The sequence below is a fragment of the Gorilla gorilla genome, chromosome 5, assembly GCF_029281585.2.
Source record: "Gorilla gorilla gorilla isolate KB3781 chromosome 5, NHGRI_mGorGor1-v2.1_pri, whole genome shotgun sequence".
In the NCBI taxonomy this organism is placed as follows: domain Eukaryota; kingdom Metazoa; phylum Chordata; class Mammalia; order Primates; family Hominidae; genus Gorilla; species Gorilla gorilla.
The window spans coordinates 171349084-171367522 of record NC_073229.2 but is presented as its reverse complement, the minus strand read 5'-3'; the positions used below and the strand labels follow the sequence as shown (position 1 = coordinate 171367522).

Sequence of the window (18439 nt, the reverse complement as noted above, 5' to 3'; positions counted from 1 at the left end):
AAAGGGAATTTATAGCATTGAATTCATATATATTAAAGAAGAAACAGCTAAAATCAATCACTTCTGCTTTAAGAAACTACAAAAAGAGGAGGAAACTGAACCCAAAGTAAACAGAAGAAAATAAATAATAACAGTTAAGGAAGAAATCAGTGAAACTGAATACAGGAGATCAAAAGAGAAAAATCAACAAAACTAAAAGCTGCTTCCTTCAAAAAAAAAAAAAAAAAACAAGCTTCTAGCCATGCTAAGGAAAAAGGAGAGGGGACACAAATTACTAATATCAGAAATGAAAGACAGACATCACTTTAATTTCCATGGACATTAAAAGAATAAAGGAATACTAAAAACAAATCTATGCCCACAATTTTGATGACACAGATGAAATGGACCAACTCCTTAAAAAATACAATCTACCAAAACTCACACAAGAAGAAACAATCTGAATAGGCCTCTATACATTAAAGAAACTGAATCAATTAATAGATTCCCAAAATAGAAAGTACCAGGACCAGATGGGTTGACTGGTGAATTATAACAAGTTTCTAGTCTCTTTCAGAAGATAAAGGCAGAGGAAATATATCCTAACTCATTTTATGAGCCCAGCATTACACTAATATGAATACCAAAGGCATTACGAGGAAAGAAAACTAAGATCAATCCTTCTCATGAAGATGGATGCAAAAATTCTCAATAAAATTTTTACCAAACTGAATTCAACAGTGTATAAAAAGAATCACGCAGCATGACCAAATGGGATTTATACCAGGTATGCAAGTCTAGTTCAACATTTGAAAACCAATTAATGTAATCCATTACATTAACAGGCTAAAAAAAGAAAAATCACATGATTATATCAACTGATGCAGAAAATCCAACACTCATTCCAGATAAACACTGTCAGTAAACTACGAATACAGGTGAAGTTGCTCAACTTGATAAAGAATATCTACATAAAAACTACAGCTAACACACTTAATAGCAAAACACTCAAAGCTTCTCCACTACAATCAGAAACAAGGCAAGGATATCCCTCTTATCACGCCTTTCAACACTGTAATGGGAGCACCAGCTAATGCAATGAGCAAAGGAAATAAAAGGTATACAGATAGATTAGGAAGAAAGAAAGAAAACTTTCTTTGTTCATTGATAACATGATCAACTATGCAGCTATCAGAAAGAATGAACAGAAAAACTCCTGCAACCAATATGTGATTATAGCAAGGTGGCCAGGATATGCAAGGTTAACATACAAAACTCATTCACACCCAGGCACAGTGGCTTATGCCAGTAAACCCCAGCACTTTGGGATGTGAGATCACTGCAGCCCAGGAGTTCAAGACAAGCCTGGCCGACATGCCAGGACCTTGTCTCTACAACAAATTTAAAAATTAGTTGGGTGTGGTGGTGTGCACCTGTGGTCCCAGTTACTCAGGAGGCTGAGGTGGAAGGATTGCTCGAGCCTAGGAGATCGAGGCTGCAGTGAGCTGTATTTGTGCCACTGCACTCCAGCCTGGGAAACAGAGCAAGACTGTCTCTAAAAAAAAAAAAAAAAAAAAAAAAAAAAAAAGTCATTCACTTTCTTATATACCAGAAAAGAACCAGTGGAATTTGAAATAATTAATTTGAAATTATTTGAAATTTATATTAGCACCCCAAAAAATGAAATACTTAAATATAAATCTAACAAATATGTACAACATCTACACGAAGAACAGCACAAAACTCTGCAGAGTGAGAATATTCTGTATGATATTATAATGATGAAAGACATGTAATTATATTTGTCTAAACACATAAAATGTACAAAGAATGAGCCCTATCATAAACTATGGACTTTGGATGAAAATGATGTGTCAATGTAGATTCAATGTACCACTCTGCTGATAATGGAGGAGGCTACGAATGTTTTGGGACAGGCAGGGAGTATATATAATATCTCTGTACCTTCCACTTACTTTTGCTGTGAACCTAAAACTGCACTAAAAAATGAAGTCTATTTAGAAAATATATTAAAAATGAAGATAGCCACATCATCATGATAATAAGAGTAGGCAAAATTAATTTTTACTGCTTACTCAATGCTTATATTCTGCTAATCTCATTTAAGTAAAACTCCAAAATGAACTATTTCTGCAGTAAAAATTTAACAAGATGCTAAGAATAGCCATGAAAAATGTGTACATCAACATTTAAAACTTTAAGTCAAGACAACTGTAACATTTTACAAATGTCCAACAGTATCTGAAAATTTAGGTCGGTCAACTGCTTTTTTGTTTTAATGCGAATAAAACAAGCACCAAAACAGAAAAGTAATTGCAACAGTCAGACTAATACATAATTATAGTATTCACTGGGTTGGAATAAGCCTCTAGTTACCTCCTTCCACTATTATTTTTAGTAAGAAATTTTTTATTATTTGTGAACAAATTAGAGTGGTTGAAAACAATCATTCTTAATATTCACTGTTTTGGAGTTAGGACTGTTTTTGAAGAGGCAAAAATGAATTATATTTGTCATCACAGGCAATTCTTTAGAATGGCTTTTGATAGATAAATATACTTTTAAAGGAACCACTTGCTCAAACCACTATTTACTACGTAGTCATAAATAATAGTGGTCTGGGTTAAATGAACAAGAAAGAATGTAAATTCTCACATATAAGTAAAAACAGCTTTTTATCCCAGCATCCATTCCCAGATGCCTAATGGCTAAGTTCTTTTCTCAGGTATGTTAAGTGAATTTTAAAAGAAAAATAAAACACATTATGAAAAATACAGTACAAAGACTGAACAGATGGAAAAATCTGTTTCAACACTTTTTTTTTCCTTTTCAAAAGACAAAAAGAGACAAACGCACAAAGGAAAACCATTTAGCAGAAAGTACTGCAATAGCTGATGCGGCCAGATTTATAGTCACCTTTGACAGAGTGCTGCTGTGAAACAGCAGAGGTACTGCCATCACAAGAAAAGATTATGCACTTTAAAGAAAGAGCAGGATTAAGCACTCAACAAACAACTTCACAAGGAAAAGCTTCAAAGTTCCAGACTGCACTTATTTGAAAATAAAAAACAAGACCAAACACTATTATTAAAACACCTCCAATTGTTTAAAACTTGCTGTTTAACAATAGCTACCATGTGAGTTCTAGGACTCGTCATATATCTTACAAATAACAAGCTGTATAAAGCAAACCTTATTTTTCAAATGAAGATTAATATAAAACAAAAATTATCAGCTATTTTTTATTTAAAAACCTCTCTGGGTGAATGCTCACGTTAAAATCATAGCTCCAATAAATATAAAGAAATATGCTCAGCATGTTATCATTTCATTTATTTGTCATATATATATTTTTACATATACTTCCAAAAGAATACTAGTTGGAGAAATGGAATCAAGTAAAAATTAGCCTCATTTACTAAATAAAATTATATCTATATTTACTGCTACTGGATAATGCAAAGAGTGGTCAGTGGGCAACTATAAAATATTTTCAAAAAGTAGATAAAATTTGTTTCCAATGAAATTACCATATATGTTCTTTCCAACAAGAGGCATGTAATATATCTGATTCTAAAGAAAGTGGCCAAGAATCTGAATTTTATTCTGGGAGCCTTATGAAATTTTTTGTTTTGTTTTTTGTTTTTGACATGGAGTCTCACTCTATCGCTCAGGCTGGAGTGCAGTGGCGCAGTCTCAGCTCACGGCAAACTCCGCCTCCCAAGTTCAAGTGATTCTCCTGCCACAGCCTCCCAAGTAGCTGGGATTACAGGCACCTGCCACCACGCTCGGCAAATTTTTATATTTTTAGTAGAGACGGGGTTTCACCATGTTGGTCAGGCTGGTCTCAAACTCCTGACCTCAGGTGATCCGCCTGCCTCAGCCTCCCAAAGCGCTGGGATTACAGGCGTGAGCAACTGTGCCCAGCCATGAATTTTTAAAAAATACATTATTCATTTTTCAAGTAGTTTTTTCCCGGTTATTTTTGACAAACATCTGTAACATCAAAGAAGTCACAATATTTTAATAAAATGCTTACATTCACTTTTATCTTTAAAGGCATCTATCTAAATGTACCTACACATATGCATATGATATTAAGAAAGATATTAAGAAAAAGCTACAAAGGCAAGTATATTTTTAATTAAAATTAGGAAGTCAAGCTAAACACTTCAATAATTGAGCTAATCATTAAACTACCCTCAAAGGATGCCTAATTAAGCTACCTTTATTATTATACTAATCATAATTCCACAGAGATAACACACCTCTCACAAGATTTTAAAAAAACCTATAAAAATAATTTACCTTGATATATAGAGTTACTATGTATTATTAAAAATTACTGATTCTTGGCTCGGCGCAGTGGCTCACGCCTATAATGCAAGTACTCTAGGAGGCTGAGGTGGGCGGATGGTTTGAGCTCACGAGTTCGAAACCAACCTAGGCAACATGACAAAACCCCATCTCTACAAAAAAATACAAAAATTAGCCAGGCATGGTGGCATGCACCTGGAGTCCCAGCTACTTGGGGGACTGAGGTGGGAGGATCCCTTGAGCCTAGGAGGCAGAGGTTGTAGTGAGCCGAGATAGCATCACTATACTCCACCTGGGCAACAGAGCCAGACCTTGTCTCAAAAAAACAAACAAACAAACAAAAAAAAATTACTGATTCTTTTTAAGACCCTTATTTGTGACAAAAGGTTAAATTTCAACTAGTAACAAGTGCTACTAATGAAGTTTAAATATAAAAATGTACTTCTTACTGAACATTCTTCTCTGTATATCCTTTAAAAACAAGTCAGGCTGATAAACTAAGGCAGAGATTGGAAAACTTTGGCCTGTGGGCCAAATCCAGCCAACTTCTTGATTTTATAAATAAAGTTTTACTGACGCACACTTATTCATTAGATATTGTTTATGGTTGCATTTGTGTTAATATAGAAGCAGAGTTGAGTAGCCGTCACAGAGACCATAAAGCCTACCATAATTTGCTATCTAGTCTTTTACAGGAAATGTTCACTGACTCCTAAAGACTCAGATCTTCTTTAAGTGTCTGCACACACACATATACTCATCCACCCTATGATCCTTACTGAAGGACATAAAGTTGATCATTTAGGAATCTGTGTGTTCCCTCATCTTGATTTTATAATTTATACACTCCTACTGTCTAATTTCCGGACTCTTGATAAAGGAGAGGATACTGGCTGATTTTGCTGATTTGCATTACTTTGGACTGCACGGTATCTTTTCATACCCTGTAACATTCTTCGTAGTTTATTTTAAAAGAAAATGCCACTCCATATTACAGCTACAATTTCCAAAAGGTCTATTTTTAGACATTTAATGTCACATATTACTTATAAAGAAATGGCAATGAAGAAATCAAAATTTTAAAGGCTCAACTAAGAAAAAGATGGCTAAATAGGATGGAAGTGGGGATGGAATCAAACCAAAACATATATCACAAAGACACTGGGTTTTAAACATAAGAATTATTTAAACAGAGAAAAGTGTATTCTAGACTTAAGGACTCACTAAACACATGGCCATTGTGGAATACTCACTAGTAAGCAGTAAACTATGTCAACAATTCTTACCCCTACCTCCTTCACCTCAGCTTACCTTCCACTCATGGCCAAAAGAAAAAAGATAAGTTACATGGTAAACAGAGCTGGTGTCCAAAATTTATTTAAAAGTAAATATGAGGAAAATAAGAGATTAAACCAACCAACTAGAATTGCTAAATCTGAAAGCAGATGATGGCAATATACTTATTCAGAAATATTAAGAATGATAATACAGATATACAGAAGATCATGAAAAAGTCCTTATTTTTATTACTGCTAATAAACATCAGAAATGTGTTCAAATTAAAGTGCAAAATAATTGTATTGTATAGAAACCTGAATGTCTCTACAGGAAGTCTAAGTAATTAAATTAGAAAGCACCATAACTTCTTAGAATAATGTGTGCTGCATATGACTAAGGGAAGAGAAATGTATCAAGTACCTTTTGGCAGTTTTTTATTATTATAGTTTTATGAACTCTTAGTTTATTTCATAAAAATCATGTCAGTAATCACTTTTTGCTTCCCAAGAACTTCTGTAGAACTATATTATGTTTAAAATCTATCTTAATTCAAATTCAAATCTAAAAGGTATTAATAGTGAAATGCCCTTTTCTTTATATCAATCTGTTATACTCTTAAACAGATAAACATCTGTTTAGGTCAAACCAAAAAACCATTTCCTTATCTGCCATCCCAAAATACCAAGTATACCTTCTGATGATGCTAATACAGCAAATCAGGTCAGGAAACTTTCATTTAAACATCGAAAACAAATACACATTCTGATTATTACTAATTATTGCTGCTACACTACTGATATCCTAATTATTAATTTTCTTCTTGCAGCTGGGAACAGTAGCTCATAATCTTTAATCCCAGCTTGAGCCCAGGAGACCAGCCTCAGCAACATAGTATGACCCCATCTTTGCAAAAAAGAAAAAGAAAAAAGAAATATATATATATATATATATATATATATATATGTGCGCACACACACACACACACACACACACACACACACATAAAAAATTATGTGAGCCAGGTGAGGTGGCTCACATCTGTGGTCCCAACTACTTGGCAAGCTGAGGCAGGAAGATCGTTTGAGCCCGGGAGGTCTAGGCTGCAGCGAGCTGTGATTGTGCCACTGTATTCCAGAACGAAACCCTATCTCGAAAAAAAAAAAAAGAAAAAAATTCTTCTTGTAAATAATTGCCTCTTCCAGTGCATAAAGGTAAAGCCAAATTGATCCAACAATTAAGCTTATCTTTAGTGATACTCAAACCTATAGTCCAGTTACTTACATGTACATGCCCAGCAATTATTACTCCAAGTTATTACACTATACAATTACCAAATTTAGTACTCAAATTACATACTAGCAATTCAAGGGAGACGGTCTCTATAATAAATCTCTAAAGATTATTAAGATCATGTGATTAGGAACTCAATATTCTTGTTTAAGTTAATTTATTTTAATTTTACATCCTGACATTTAACAACCAAGGAAGAAGGTAAATTTTGTTAATGGTATTAAAAAAAGTCCTGGTTTCTTATTTCATAATGAGACCTTATCTGTTATACACAGAAAATGCTACAACCCACCATCTTAGTATTCAATGTGAGCTACTGTTTCAAGGAAAGACATTTGTGTTAGTTCATTCACATGCTCTTTCCTGGTCCCTTCTGTAAACAAAGGTTTACACTTGTGCTTCTACTGACTTGGATTATGAATGTAGTCAATGGACACAAAGCTGAGGGAGCCGCAATGGTATGGAGTCTAATACTTCATTCTCTTTAACAGGAACTCAGAGCAATCAACCAGAAGATCCCTCTACAGGAACACAGTCCAAAGAATTACTAAATCTCCCCGCAGAAAAAGAAATTCTAAGGTCCAAAAGTTGGAAGGATTCTTGGAAATAACATATCCCAATTTCCTCATTTTACAAGAAAGGAAACTGAAGCACAGAGATTTTAGTTGACTCATACAAGGTAAGTCTGAAGATTATTGGAACAAGAATCTCCTAATAATAAGGCAATTCTTCCAAAATGCCTTTACTTTTTCCTTTAGGATGGCAAAGTTAGCTTGTAATTTCAAATGAATCATACTGAAAACCAAAACAGAAAACAAAGAATATCCAACAGAGATAAAAACTCATCTTACTTAAAGCAGAAAGGCTTACAAAGCACGGACTTGAATCTCCAATAGTTAACATATTCTTTTCAATTCCATGGTTTCTATCACATTTGTTTCCTTCCACAAGAAATCCACTGCGAAATAAACTGTTTCCAAGCAGATTCCATTTCTGGTTGTTCTGAAATAAATGTGCCTATTCCTCCTGCTGCGGTAGTCCATGCTAAGAATCACAACTTACAGCTGATACAGCACTTATTCTTCCTTTTATGCAATGTCCTCTTGAATGAGGAGCTAAAGGAGCTAAGAGTTGAGATATGAGCTGAGTATTTCAAGCTCCTTGTTTCTCCTGCACAACTACAATTCCAAATGACCAGAACTCTTCCATGAACAAAAAAGGATGGAGGAGGAGGAAAGTGGCTATGAACAAAAATGATGGGGAGGGAGAAGAGTGGATAAAAATCTGGCGTGGTGGCTCATGCCTGTAATCTCAGCATTTTGGGAGGTTGAACTCAGGAGTTCAAGACCAGCCTGGACAATATGGTGAAACTCTGTCTCCGCCAAAAATAAAACAAAATAGTGGTGGCACACACCTGTGGTCGCAAATACTTGGTAGGCCAAGGTAGGAGGACTGCTTGAGCCTAGAAGGTGGAGGCTGAAATGAGCTATAATCCTGCCACTGCATGCCAGGGTAACAGAGTAAGACCCCGACTCAAAACAAACAAACAAACAAAAAACACTGGCTAAATTCTAAACTAATTATTTTACTTTTAACTATTTCAAATGAAAATCATTTCCATTTTTTTCCATGGTATAATTATGTTTTACAGAATAAAATTAAGTAGCAAGTCAAAATATTCTAATGCTATCTTATAAGTACAGTACAGAAAGTCATTAATCAATTTAGCATTTACCATATGTGAGAAACTTTCACATACATTATTATTACATCTAAGTAGCAATTTTGAAAACTTGTGGTCGAGAAGAACATAACCTTTTTTTTTTTTTTTTTTTTTGAGACAGAGTCTTGCTGTGTTGCCCAGGCTGGAGTGCAGTGGCACAATCTTGGCTCACTGCAACCTCTGCCTCCCGGGTTCAAGCGATTCTCCTGCCTCAGCCTCTGAGTAGCTGGGATTACAGGCGTGCACCACCACGCCAGGCTAATTTTTGTGTTTTTAGTAGAGATGGGGTTCCACCACGTTGGTCAGGCTGTTCTCAAACTCCTGACCTCACGACCCGCCTGCCTTGGCCTCCCAAAGTGCTGGGATTACAGGCGTGAGCCTCTGTGCCAGGCTGAACACAACCATTTTAAAAACAAACTCAAAGAAAAGAACAGTGCTTTTCAGTATCTTTTCCTCAAAGTTTGTATTAGCTACAAAAATAAATGAAATGAAGGCCTTCCTACACAGTTGCCACTCAGTATTCGCTGAGAGAAATGAAGGACCTGAAAATTAAAGCCACAGAAAAACTCTCATATTAATAATAATCATGTATTATAATAATAATGTAATAATCATGTATCCACCACAATATCCCTTCATGATCGTAAAAGCTACACACACACATTTTATTAGATTTAATCGTGACAATAACCTCGCAAGCTAGGTAGGGTTATTATTCTTATTTAACTGGTGAAGAACTTGGGCTAAATGCAGTGGTTCCCAACCAGGGGCACCTGGAAGTGTGTTGGAGGGTCTGGGTTGCCACATTGACAGGTGAGGCAACATGGGCATTTAGTAGGTGGGAGACGGGGATATTAAATATCCTGCAATGTGCTGGACAAACCCACAGAATTATTCTGCCCAAAAAGCTACCACTTTGAGAAACACTGACAGAAAATAAATGGACAATGCCAAACAGCTACTAATGACCTTAAATATAAATTCAGTAACAAAATTCTGGAAATCACCAAGGACCAGCCAAAAAAAACTAAAACAAAACAGTGAAAGTATATCAAATTCTCACACTAAAATAAGAAGTCTAGGCTACTCTCTCAAAATGATAATACAATAAAAGTTAAAGATAACATAATTTCAAACTCAACATTTCTCTGCCACTTCTTTGCCAAGTTTTTCACTTCGCTTGTAATTGCCTCATTACTTTACTTGCAAAACCTTATCATCTTTAGTTACTCCCTAAGATTTTATACAAACAAGTCAAGCCCTTCTCCAATTCCCATTCTGCCACGCCTGTTTTGGATTCACTTTACTACCTATACGGATTAATAATTTTCTGTGAAGTTCACTTGGTCCATTCTTTTCACCTATACCACTACTCCACTAATCATGCTAAAAAATCATGCTTTCTTCCTGTCAGCATCTCCTATTACATAACTATGATTCCTAACTGAATATCATGCAGATACCTCAGGTTAAAATTCAAGACCCTCAATAGCCTCCTTACTTCTCCTGCTAACTCAATTATTCCAACTAGCCTCATTAGTATTCCTCCAAACTCGCATAATTCCCTTTTCCATGCTTTTGCCCATACTGTTTTCCTTGCCTAGAATAATTTTCCCACTCCTTCCTCCCTGTCATTCTGAATACTTATCTACCAATGTATAGAAATGTTCATCAAATGCAACAAATTTACATGTAACCTGACTTTGTGTAATGTCAGTAGAGCCCCAAATAATTCTCAAATTTCAACTGCTTATTTAGTTCCAGTCCTTCGGTTAGAACTGGAAACTTTTTGAAGGGAAGGATCACATTTTCATTTCTTTTGTATTACTCCTCTAGAATACATAGCTACTTGAAATCATAAAATTCTTCCTTGAAGAAATCATTTAATACTGCACCTTCATTTTTATAGTAAGGAAAAAAAAACTAATTCAAGGACATGTAATTATTTAGTGGAAAGAGAAAACCAGAATTCAGGCCACAATTTATAATCTAATGTTGTCTGACACTCAAGTGCTTGTTAAATGAACTCTGAGGTAAAAAAAATCATTTTGTAAGCCTGTCTCCAGCAACATTACTCTGCATTATAAGACAATCCATGCCTCATCAAAACAGAGATTGTCTATTTCACTGTATTTTCCACCAGTCAAGAAGACAATGAATGAGGTTCTTCGATAATAATTTGACAATTCATTTTTAAACCTCAAATTTTTACACAAGTTCAGTAAACCTGAAATTCCATTTTTCTGCTCAGTCCTTGAAATATTCATATATAAAATGACCTCATTGTGTTTAGAAAAAAAATTTACTTTAAAAATAAGATCAGGGTAACCCATGATTACATTAAAGTATGAAGCAATTTGAAATTTTAGTAGTAAATCAGAAGTCTAGATAAAGACAGTAACATTATTAAAAATACCTTCATTCTTCAATCTCATATTCTCTCCAGAAGCCAAGAAGGTTTAGCATTCAGCATATTTATATCATATGACATTTGCTATACATTAATGTAGTAAATACATTTATTTTGCCTCATTATTTGTTATATATTATTAAAGGATTAAGATTTTTCACTAATCCTTGTCTACAAACATTAGCTATCAAATATATCTTTCTTGTTTGATTTTTTGGTTTTAACCCAGAGTAGATAAATCAATTTAGTAAAGTCTTCTAACATTTAGGAAGATATTCATCAGTCAAATTACATACACATTTGGAATTGTAATAGCCTAATCTTACTTCTGAAAACATCGCCTACTTTTCAATCTGCAAGGAAATTACTTTATCTAGAAGTCTATTTTCTGCTCTAATGATATCTTTTAGGATAACTGTGTTACAGACTACAAGAGTCTAATATAAGAAGAGAATAAAGGATCAAAAGAAACCAATTACAATAGGAAAATATACAAAAGATCCAAGTCAAAATATACACACTTGTAGTAAATCTGCACGTTAACCAAATGTGGAGATTTGGAATTTAGGTGTCCAGTTTCAAAAATAACAAAGAAAGAGACACTAACATATACCTGAAAGCACATATATGGAAAATGAGATAAAATAAAAAGGGCTTAGTCATTTTCTATAAATCAGAACCATAATAAATAAAGCTCATAAGCTCATCTGCTACTTAAACCCAACAGAAGGAATGACTAGGTGGTATTACTGGCAAACAAGCCAATTTAGCACTCTGGAATGTCCATAGAAATCTCATAAAAAGGCAAAGTAGAAGGTAATTTAGTAAACAGTTTTCCATACTTCATTCTTAGTAAGGAGGTTCTAAAAAAAACTTTAGAGTATAATTGCAAACTATAATTACAGGTTCACTTTTATTCACATAATATTTAACTATAAAAAGTACACCAAAAGTTATATACAAGTGACAATTTTGGCCACCTGATCCTTGATTTTAATTGGCAATTCACACTAGGCCTAACACTTTACACCTTTTGTGCCAACTTGCTAATTACACAAATGCATTAGGGTAAAAGTGTTGTCTAAGAATCTGGTTTTATAAAATCAGCCTTGCTGGTGGTACTCACTTATAATTATACTAAATTATAAAAGGGCTAGATTGGCTGTTACAAGGAAAAGAGGTTATTTACCAAAAGAATGTCGAGACCACACTGGGAAAACAATAAAATCTAAACTCACTTTACAGAAAAGCAAAATAAGGGAAAAATAGCTGATTTAATTCAACTTTACTTTCCTTCTTCTAGTCCAGTTATGAAATTCTCTTGTTGGGAAAAAAAAGAAACTGCTTTCAGTTCCAAAGAACGCATCTAGATCCAACTGTACTAGTCTCGTCACTACAGAGTTTTGCTGAACACTCAGGGCCCACACTGACAAAATAACTTCATTCCCGTCTTCACACAACAACCCTAAACTAGATGGTCTTGATCACTGAGTTCAGGAATAAAAATATCTAACAATTGAAGCCAAAAAATATTCTGGTCATAACTATCTAGATATTTGGGCAAGAGCACTTCAGACTTACTGTCTCAGAAATTAACAGATTCAGATCTAGCCTGGTCAGATTTTGTCGTTTATAAAGGTATGACTGCGTAGTATTTACTATGTCTAGTAGACTTCACTTAGTAACACAGTTCAATAGTCCATCCTAAAACTTCTATTAGTATTTTGAAGATAGCACATTAAGTCACAAATAAAACTTGAGGCATTATCTATCTATCTATCTATACATATATATGTATTTGTATGTATCACATAGTACTTCTTTGAAATAATGACTTTAAAATGTAAGTAAAATGCCTGGCACATGTTTAACTCAAATGCAGGTTCCCTCACTCCTTCTCAGGAACCAGAAAAATCTAAAATATAAAGGGGTAAAGCTCCTCCCCTATCCTATATTTCTTTTCTATTTTTTGACAATAGTAATGTCTATTGAGATCATCCAGTGATTTTTTTTTTCTATTTATCACCAACATGTTACTCATTAATATGCAGGAGGTAGATATCCCACAGATAGATGAATCCAAATCTTAAGTTTAAGAATATATTTAGGTTAAGTTGTTTCAAAGTCACAGTAAAAGAAAACACATTTCAACATAAAAATAGAAAGTGAGTCGTCTGTACTGTTCTCACTAAAAAATTATCTTAAAAAAAATCTTTTGAAGTATTTAAAAAAATGCTTGATAAAACTAATATAGTTCATACATAACCAGGAAAAGTAATTCTATACTACTAGTTTAATGTATAGTAACCTAACAGTTTTTACAAATACATAACAAATGTAGACTATGAGAGAAAAAGTATATCAAGAGAAAAAATTTATCCCCATGCATTTTTCAAGAAAACGCTCTAAAAACTGGTAGAAATATTAACCATTTATAACTATTCATAGAAAATTAATTTGCTACACTTCTGCTAATTGTTTTTCTACACGGACATGCCAAAAACAACCAAATTCAGATTGAAATCCAATCTCTAATTTATTAGAATAGGTCATAAGTTCAATATCTACCATGCATAATATTTTTAAAAGTAATTGTCTTTAAACCTCATCCTTAACATACCCCATTCATCACACCAATAGTATAGAAGCAGATATATTTTTCCTTAGAAACTTCTATCTCCTTACAAATAAAATAGTTATCATAAAAAAACTTTAGACCTCTATTTGGATATATGTTTAGCTACTATAAACTAGGAGCTGAGAAACATCACAGCAGTATATAAGCTGAATTATAATCAAGGGAAAAGCCAACACATGATTTCTCACAGTATATATCTGATCACACCAACAGGAAAATAAAAATTTTCTTTGGAACTAATCAGCAACACAGAAGGACTGGGGAGAACAAAGTAGAAGTTAAAAAACAAAATTAAAGAAAGGATACAGCCTTAAAGCACCAGTCTGAGTTCCCACTGCCAGGATCTTCTGTACAGGATCAAAGGCCAGGGCTGAGGGTTGATAGGGAAATCCATGGCGAACAGTCTAGGGATGGGCAAGTGACATCACAGCAACCAAGGCAGCAAGCGAAATTTTAAAATAGGAAAGTCAATAGAGGCGTTAGAATTTAGAACCACTACCACTGATGCAAAACACATACACATGCACTTACTGCTTTTGAAAAAATAAGTGAAACCTACATTAACAAAGTTATTCACATAGAACCTGAAACAAACAAAAATCTAGTCCAGTGATATACTTTAATTTCGCTTTTCCATAATACTGGTATTCCATAGAGAAATTCTTTTATTAATATTCTATACTACTACATCCGACACCAGATGACTAAAGTTTGCAATGGTCCAAAATTCTACAAACCCATTAAATGCAATTCATACTTTATTTTGGCAGTATTCATTTCATCATTACTTTATTTGGATGTTAACGCAAGTACTTCTAAGGAAAAGCTGTCATATAATTACTTTAGTCAAGCATTCAGTAGAGCAATAATCAAGCCTCTATCCCAACATTTTACACTTGTAACAGAATGAAGATGAGTACAACATACATTTTTGCAATTTACTGTTAAGGCCATAATCATTTTAGGGCATTAGACCTATATATATGCACACTTTTAAGAAACTCTGACATACAAATACATGGCTATTTATGAGTAAGGCAGGTATTAAAACCGAGGCAAGTTTGTGTTTCTCATTAAGCAGCTGGTGACTTAATTCGCTGCATCATTCTTTCTGAATTACAGAACGCTATGGCAATTATCGTGCCATTAACAGGCAAAAATCTCAGTACTTTTTAACAAACATAATGATAAAAAGAACCCTGTGATTTCATATCGTAAGCCACTCACACCACATTTTAAGGGAAAAGTGATGAGCAAAGGTGTGGTAGAACAGGTTTGGCTTTTTGATAAACAACATTCATTAGACACCGTTTCCAAAGGAAACTTCGAAGTTGGTGAATCATATTAAAACGCTTGAATATAAAAGCTTCCAGGTTATTACTGGCAGTGTCAGAATACGATTAAAGGTCGGATAATAGTTTGAAGCAACCTTGAACTGATTGCTGCATGTGCAAAGGGGAGAGAGAAAAATCAGTGAAAAGGAGTAAGGTATCAATCTCCAAAATAACCCACCGAAGAAACGTTTGCCAAGGGAGGAGCGAGCCTTTTATTAGAGTTATTATTATTATTATTGGCGTTCTCTTCCCTTGCATTCCCATGTAAAGCCCGAGTAGCCCCCTTAAAACAACCCCAATTTTTCAATGACGGCGTCGCGGGGCTGCGCGCTCCGTTCACCTTGCAGAGCTGAAAGTGCTCGGACTGGAGCGTTTCCTGGATCTCCGGCTCCCGGTTCCCAGGCGGATGCTGCTGCTGCTGCTGTTGCTGCGACGCCGAGGACGAGCCGGCGGTCAGGCCGTCCAGCACCTTCCTGATGTTGAATTTCCTCATGGTCTCGGAGGGGCTCCCCCGCAGCCCGGGAGGGGAGGCACAGGGGGTCCCCGGGCGGGGGAGACCACCCGGGGCCGAAGGCAGCTTCGACCGCGGAAACGGAGGAGTGGGAGTGTGAGGGTAAGGAGGCAGCTAGGGGGAAGCAAAAGATAATCCGAACAGGAAATACTGCGACGACAAGAGCGGCGGCCGCAAGAAACCTGGGCGGCCACCCCTCTTCCTCCGAGGCCGCCGCTGCTTGGCGCGGCTGCTGTGGTGCCGATTCAGCCGCCGCCGCCGCCGCCTCGCTCCGCGGCCCGGCAGCAGCAGCAGCAGTGGCGGCGGCGTCCGAGCCCGCTCAGCCCAGCCTCACCTGGCCGCGGGCGGACTCTGCGCCGCGCCGCCGCCCCGGTTCGCCCCCGGCGCCGCCACCGTCGCCGCTGCGTCCATGGCCCGCGGCCGCGCCGCTGCTCGCCCGCCCCGGCCCCGCAGTCCCTCGGCGCGTCCTCCGGCTCCTTCTCCTCCTGCCGGGGGTCGCCGGCTCTCTGTCCGCGGCCGCCGCTCGGCCTCGCACACAGGGCGCCTGGTGTGGGTCCCCGCGCCGCCTGCCTCGCCCCGCCTCGCTCCTCCGCCGCTGGACCGGCCCGCCCTCGCCGCTTCCGAGCCCGGCTGCGTTCCTCAGGCGCCGCCGCGGCCGTCGGCTCTCCCCGCCCAGCCGCTCCCCCTCGCCTGACAGGGCGCCTCGGCACACGGCACCAACGCCCGCCCGGAGCAGCAGCGGCAGCCGCGGTTATAGCGCGGGCCGCTGCGGTGGCGGCAGCAGGGCCTCCCAGGAGCCGGGCTGCGGTACCTGCGCATGCGCGCCGCAGCCCGGTTCCCCCACCCTGGCCCCGCAGGCCCCCAGCCCCCCAGCCGGAGCGAAGCTGGGGCTTAAATTATCTTCTGCGAAAATCCCAGACGCTGGCTAAATTTCTCCCACCCCAGTCGAGTTGCCAGAGTATGCAGCTGCTTCTCTTGCAGCTGGCATAGTAAAAATGTTGACGACTAACAAGCAGCAGGAAACCTTTCTTTCCAATTCAGTCATTACAGCAGGGGTTGATGCTTTCTCGCCGTTAATGGGGTGCACGCTCCTGGCCGCTGGCTGCAGTATTATTGTTCTTGCTTTATTGACGGGCTTTGTTTTTGTTTGATTGGATTTGAGTTTTGAAAAAGAGTGTCTAGACAACGATATGTCAGTGGCAGGAGGATGATGGACTTAGGTACTAGGAAAAGGAGAGAAACCTAGACGGGAAAAAACGGGTTCTTTCCTACAGCTGTTACTGTTGGTGGAACGTGTCTGGTCTTAGCAGTTAGCTGCTGGGATGGAAGAGGCTGCCAGCGGGGAACGGCTCCAGGGCCGGTGTCAGCCCCAGCCGATGACACTAACCCGCACCCAGCCCCTCGCCGGGGAGGAGCGCTGGTGGCAGGAAACGCCGCGCTGCCACTATTTTTCAGAACCTTCAATCCGCCCTGACGCTGATGAGAGCCACTCAGTAATCCCCTGGGAGCTTCACTCTAGAACGGGGAAAGGGGGATAGGATGAAGTTTTTGCTCAGATCTTTCCGAGGCCGCACTGCCCATCTCGCGTGAATGCTTGGAGACAAATGCCTGGCTCAAGTTGGAAAAGACAGACAGAGATTGTGCCGGGGAAACCCCCCGGAGAGTGCGTTCAACAGGACAGGTGGACGGAAGCACAGGTACTTGATTAGGAAGGATGTGGAAATAGGAAAGACGTAAGGAAGGAAGGAAGTGCGAGAAGACTAATCCTAATTCGGGGAGAGGGGGACAGGTTCCTGGCGAATGACTTCTCGCGCGCTCTGGTCTGCGGAAAAGCCACGGAACCGCCACAAAGGGTTTTTTTAAGTTCCAAACCTGTCAGAAGCACCCGCCCTCTTGTTTGTGAGGTCGGCTCCCTCTCCTTTAGGGAAATTCTCGTCACCCTATTGGTTGAGTTAACCAGCATTCAAAAGCAGTCAGCGAACCAACTACGACTGGGCCCAGGGATTTCGGGAAATGTAGTCCACTCTGCAGCTTCCGCATCCCAGGACGATGTCTTGCATTTGGAACCTACAAAATTTTGATTTGTCGTTTAATATTTATTGAATTAGTTGATTCACTGGGTGCAACGACCAAGAAAACAAATTTGAGGACATTCTTAAACTATTTCCAAGTGGCTCTGAATTTTTTATTAATTTAGTTCTCTAACATTTTGTTGTCAGGCGGTGTGCTAGGTACTAAAGACACGAAAATGCAATCCTTGCTTTCAGCAAGCTCACTACGGTCTAACGGAGACGACTTTTAACATAAATAGTAATTGTAAAACGATGTGATGAGTCCAATGATGGAATAATGAAGGAGGACGGCAGAGAGCCACTTAACTGGCCAGGAAGGCTTGGACATGGTGACGCCCACCATAGATCATGCCGGATAAGGAGGAGCAGACCTAGCGAACAGGAGGCAAAGACCATTGGAAGACAATGGGGAAGAGAGCCTCAGAATTACCTTGAGAGCTTTTTAAAAGTACATGTGATTCCACAGGGGGAAATTGCAAAACAGACAGATCACAACCCCATAGAATTGTATGATCTGCCTTTTTACTTACCTAGGTCTAAAATAAATCTATTGGATAATTTTTCATCATTGGATTATAAAACTTTCTAGAAAAAAAAGACAACTTCTTGTTGAGAGGCTTTGTGGTGTAGTGGGAAAATATAGGCTTTGTTGTCAGCCAGCCATGAACTTCAGTCCAGGCCATGGTAATGTGTGTAATCTTGGGCAAATTTTTAATTTTTCTAGCGATCAGATTCCTCAGGTTTAAAATGAGATTAATACCACCTTCTTCTTAGAAATTTATGAGCATGAACTGGAGGGGGAAAAGAAAGAATATGAAAAGTTTGTACTACATTGCTTAGTACTCTGTAGACACTCAAAAATGTCA

At 37.9% G+C, this 18439-nt stretch overlaps 1 protein-coding gene across 9 annotated transcripts in view; it reads right to left on the bottom strand.

Moving 5' to 3' along the window:
• STXBP5 (syntaxin binding protein 5) overlaps positions 1-16038 on the bottom strand; it is a 190254-nt gene extending 174216 nt beyond the window's left edge. For 5 of the 9 annotated variants that reach the window (XR_010134391.1, XR_010134392.1, XR_010134393.1 and 2 more), the window contains exons 1-2: positions 15331-15804; positions 13963-14060 (exon numbers count right to left, since the gene is read on the bottom strand). Coding sequence is in view for 6 of the 9 variants with exons in the window: in XM_055392019.2 (XP_055247994.1) it covers positions 13963-14060; positions 15331-15483 (251 nt within the window). In the remaining 3 variants the exon portion in view is untranslated. Of the gene's footprint in view, positions 1-13962; positions 14061-15330 lie in introns of all 9 variants that reach the window. The other 4 variants (XM_055392020.2, XM_055392022.2, XM_004044805.5 and 1 more) reach the window with 2 other exon arrangements.
• Positions 16039-18439: the final 2401 nt, after the last annotated feature.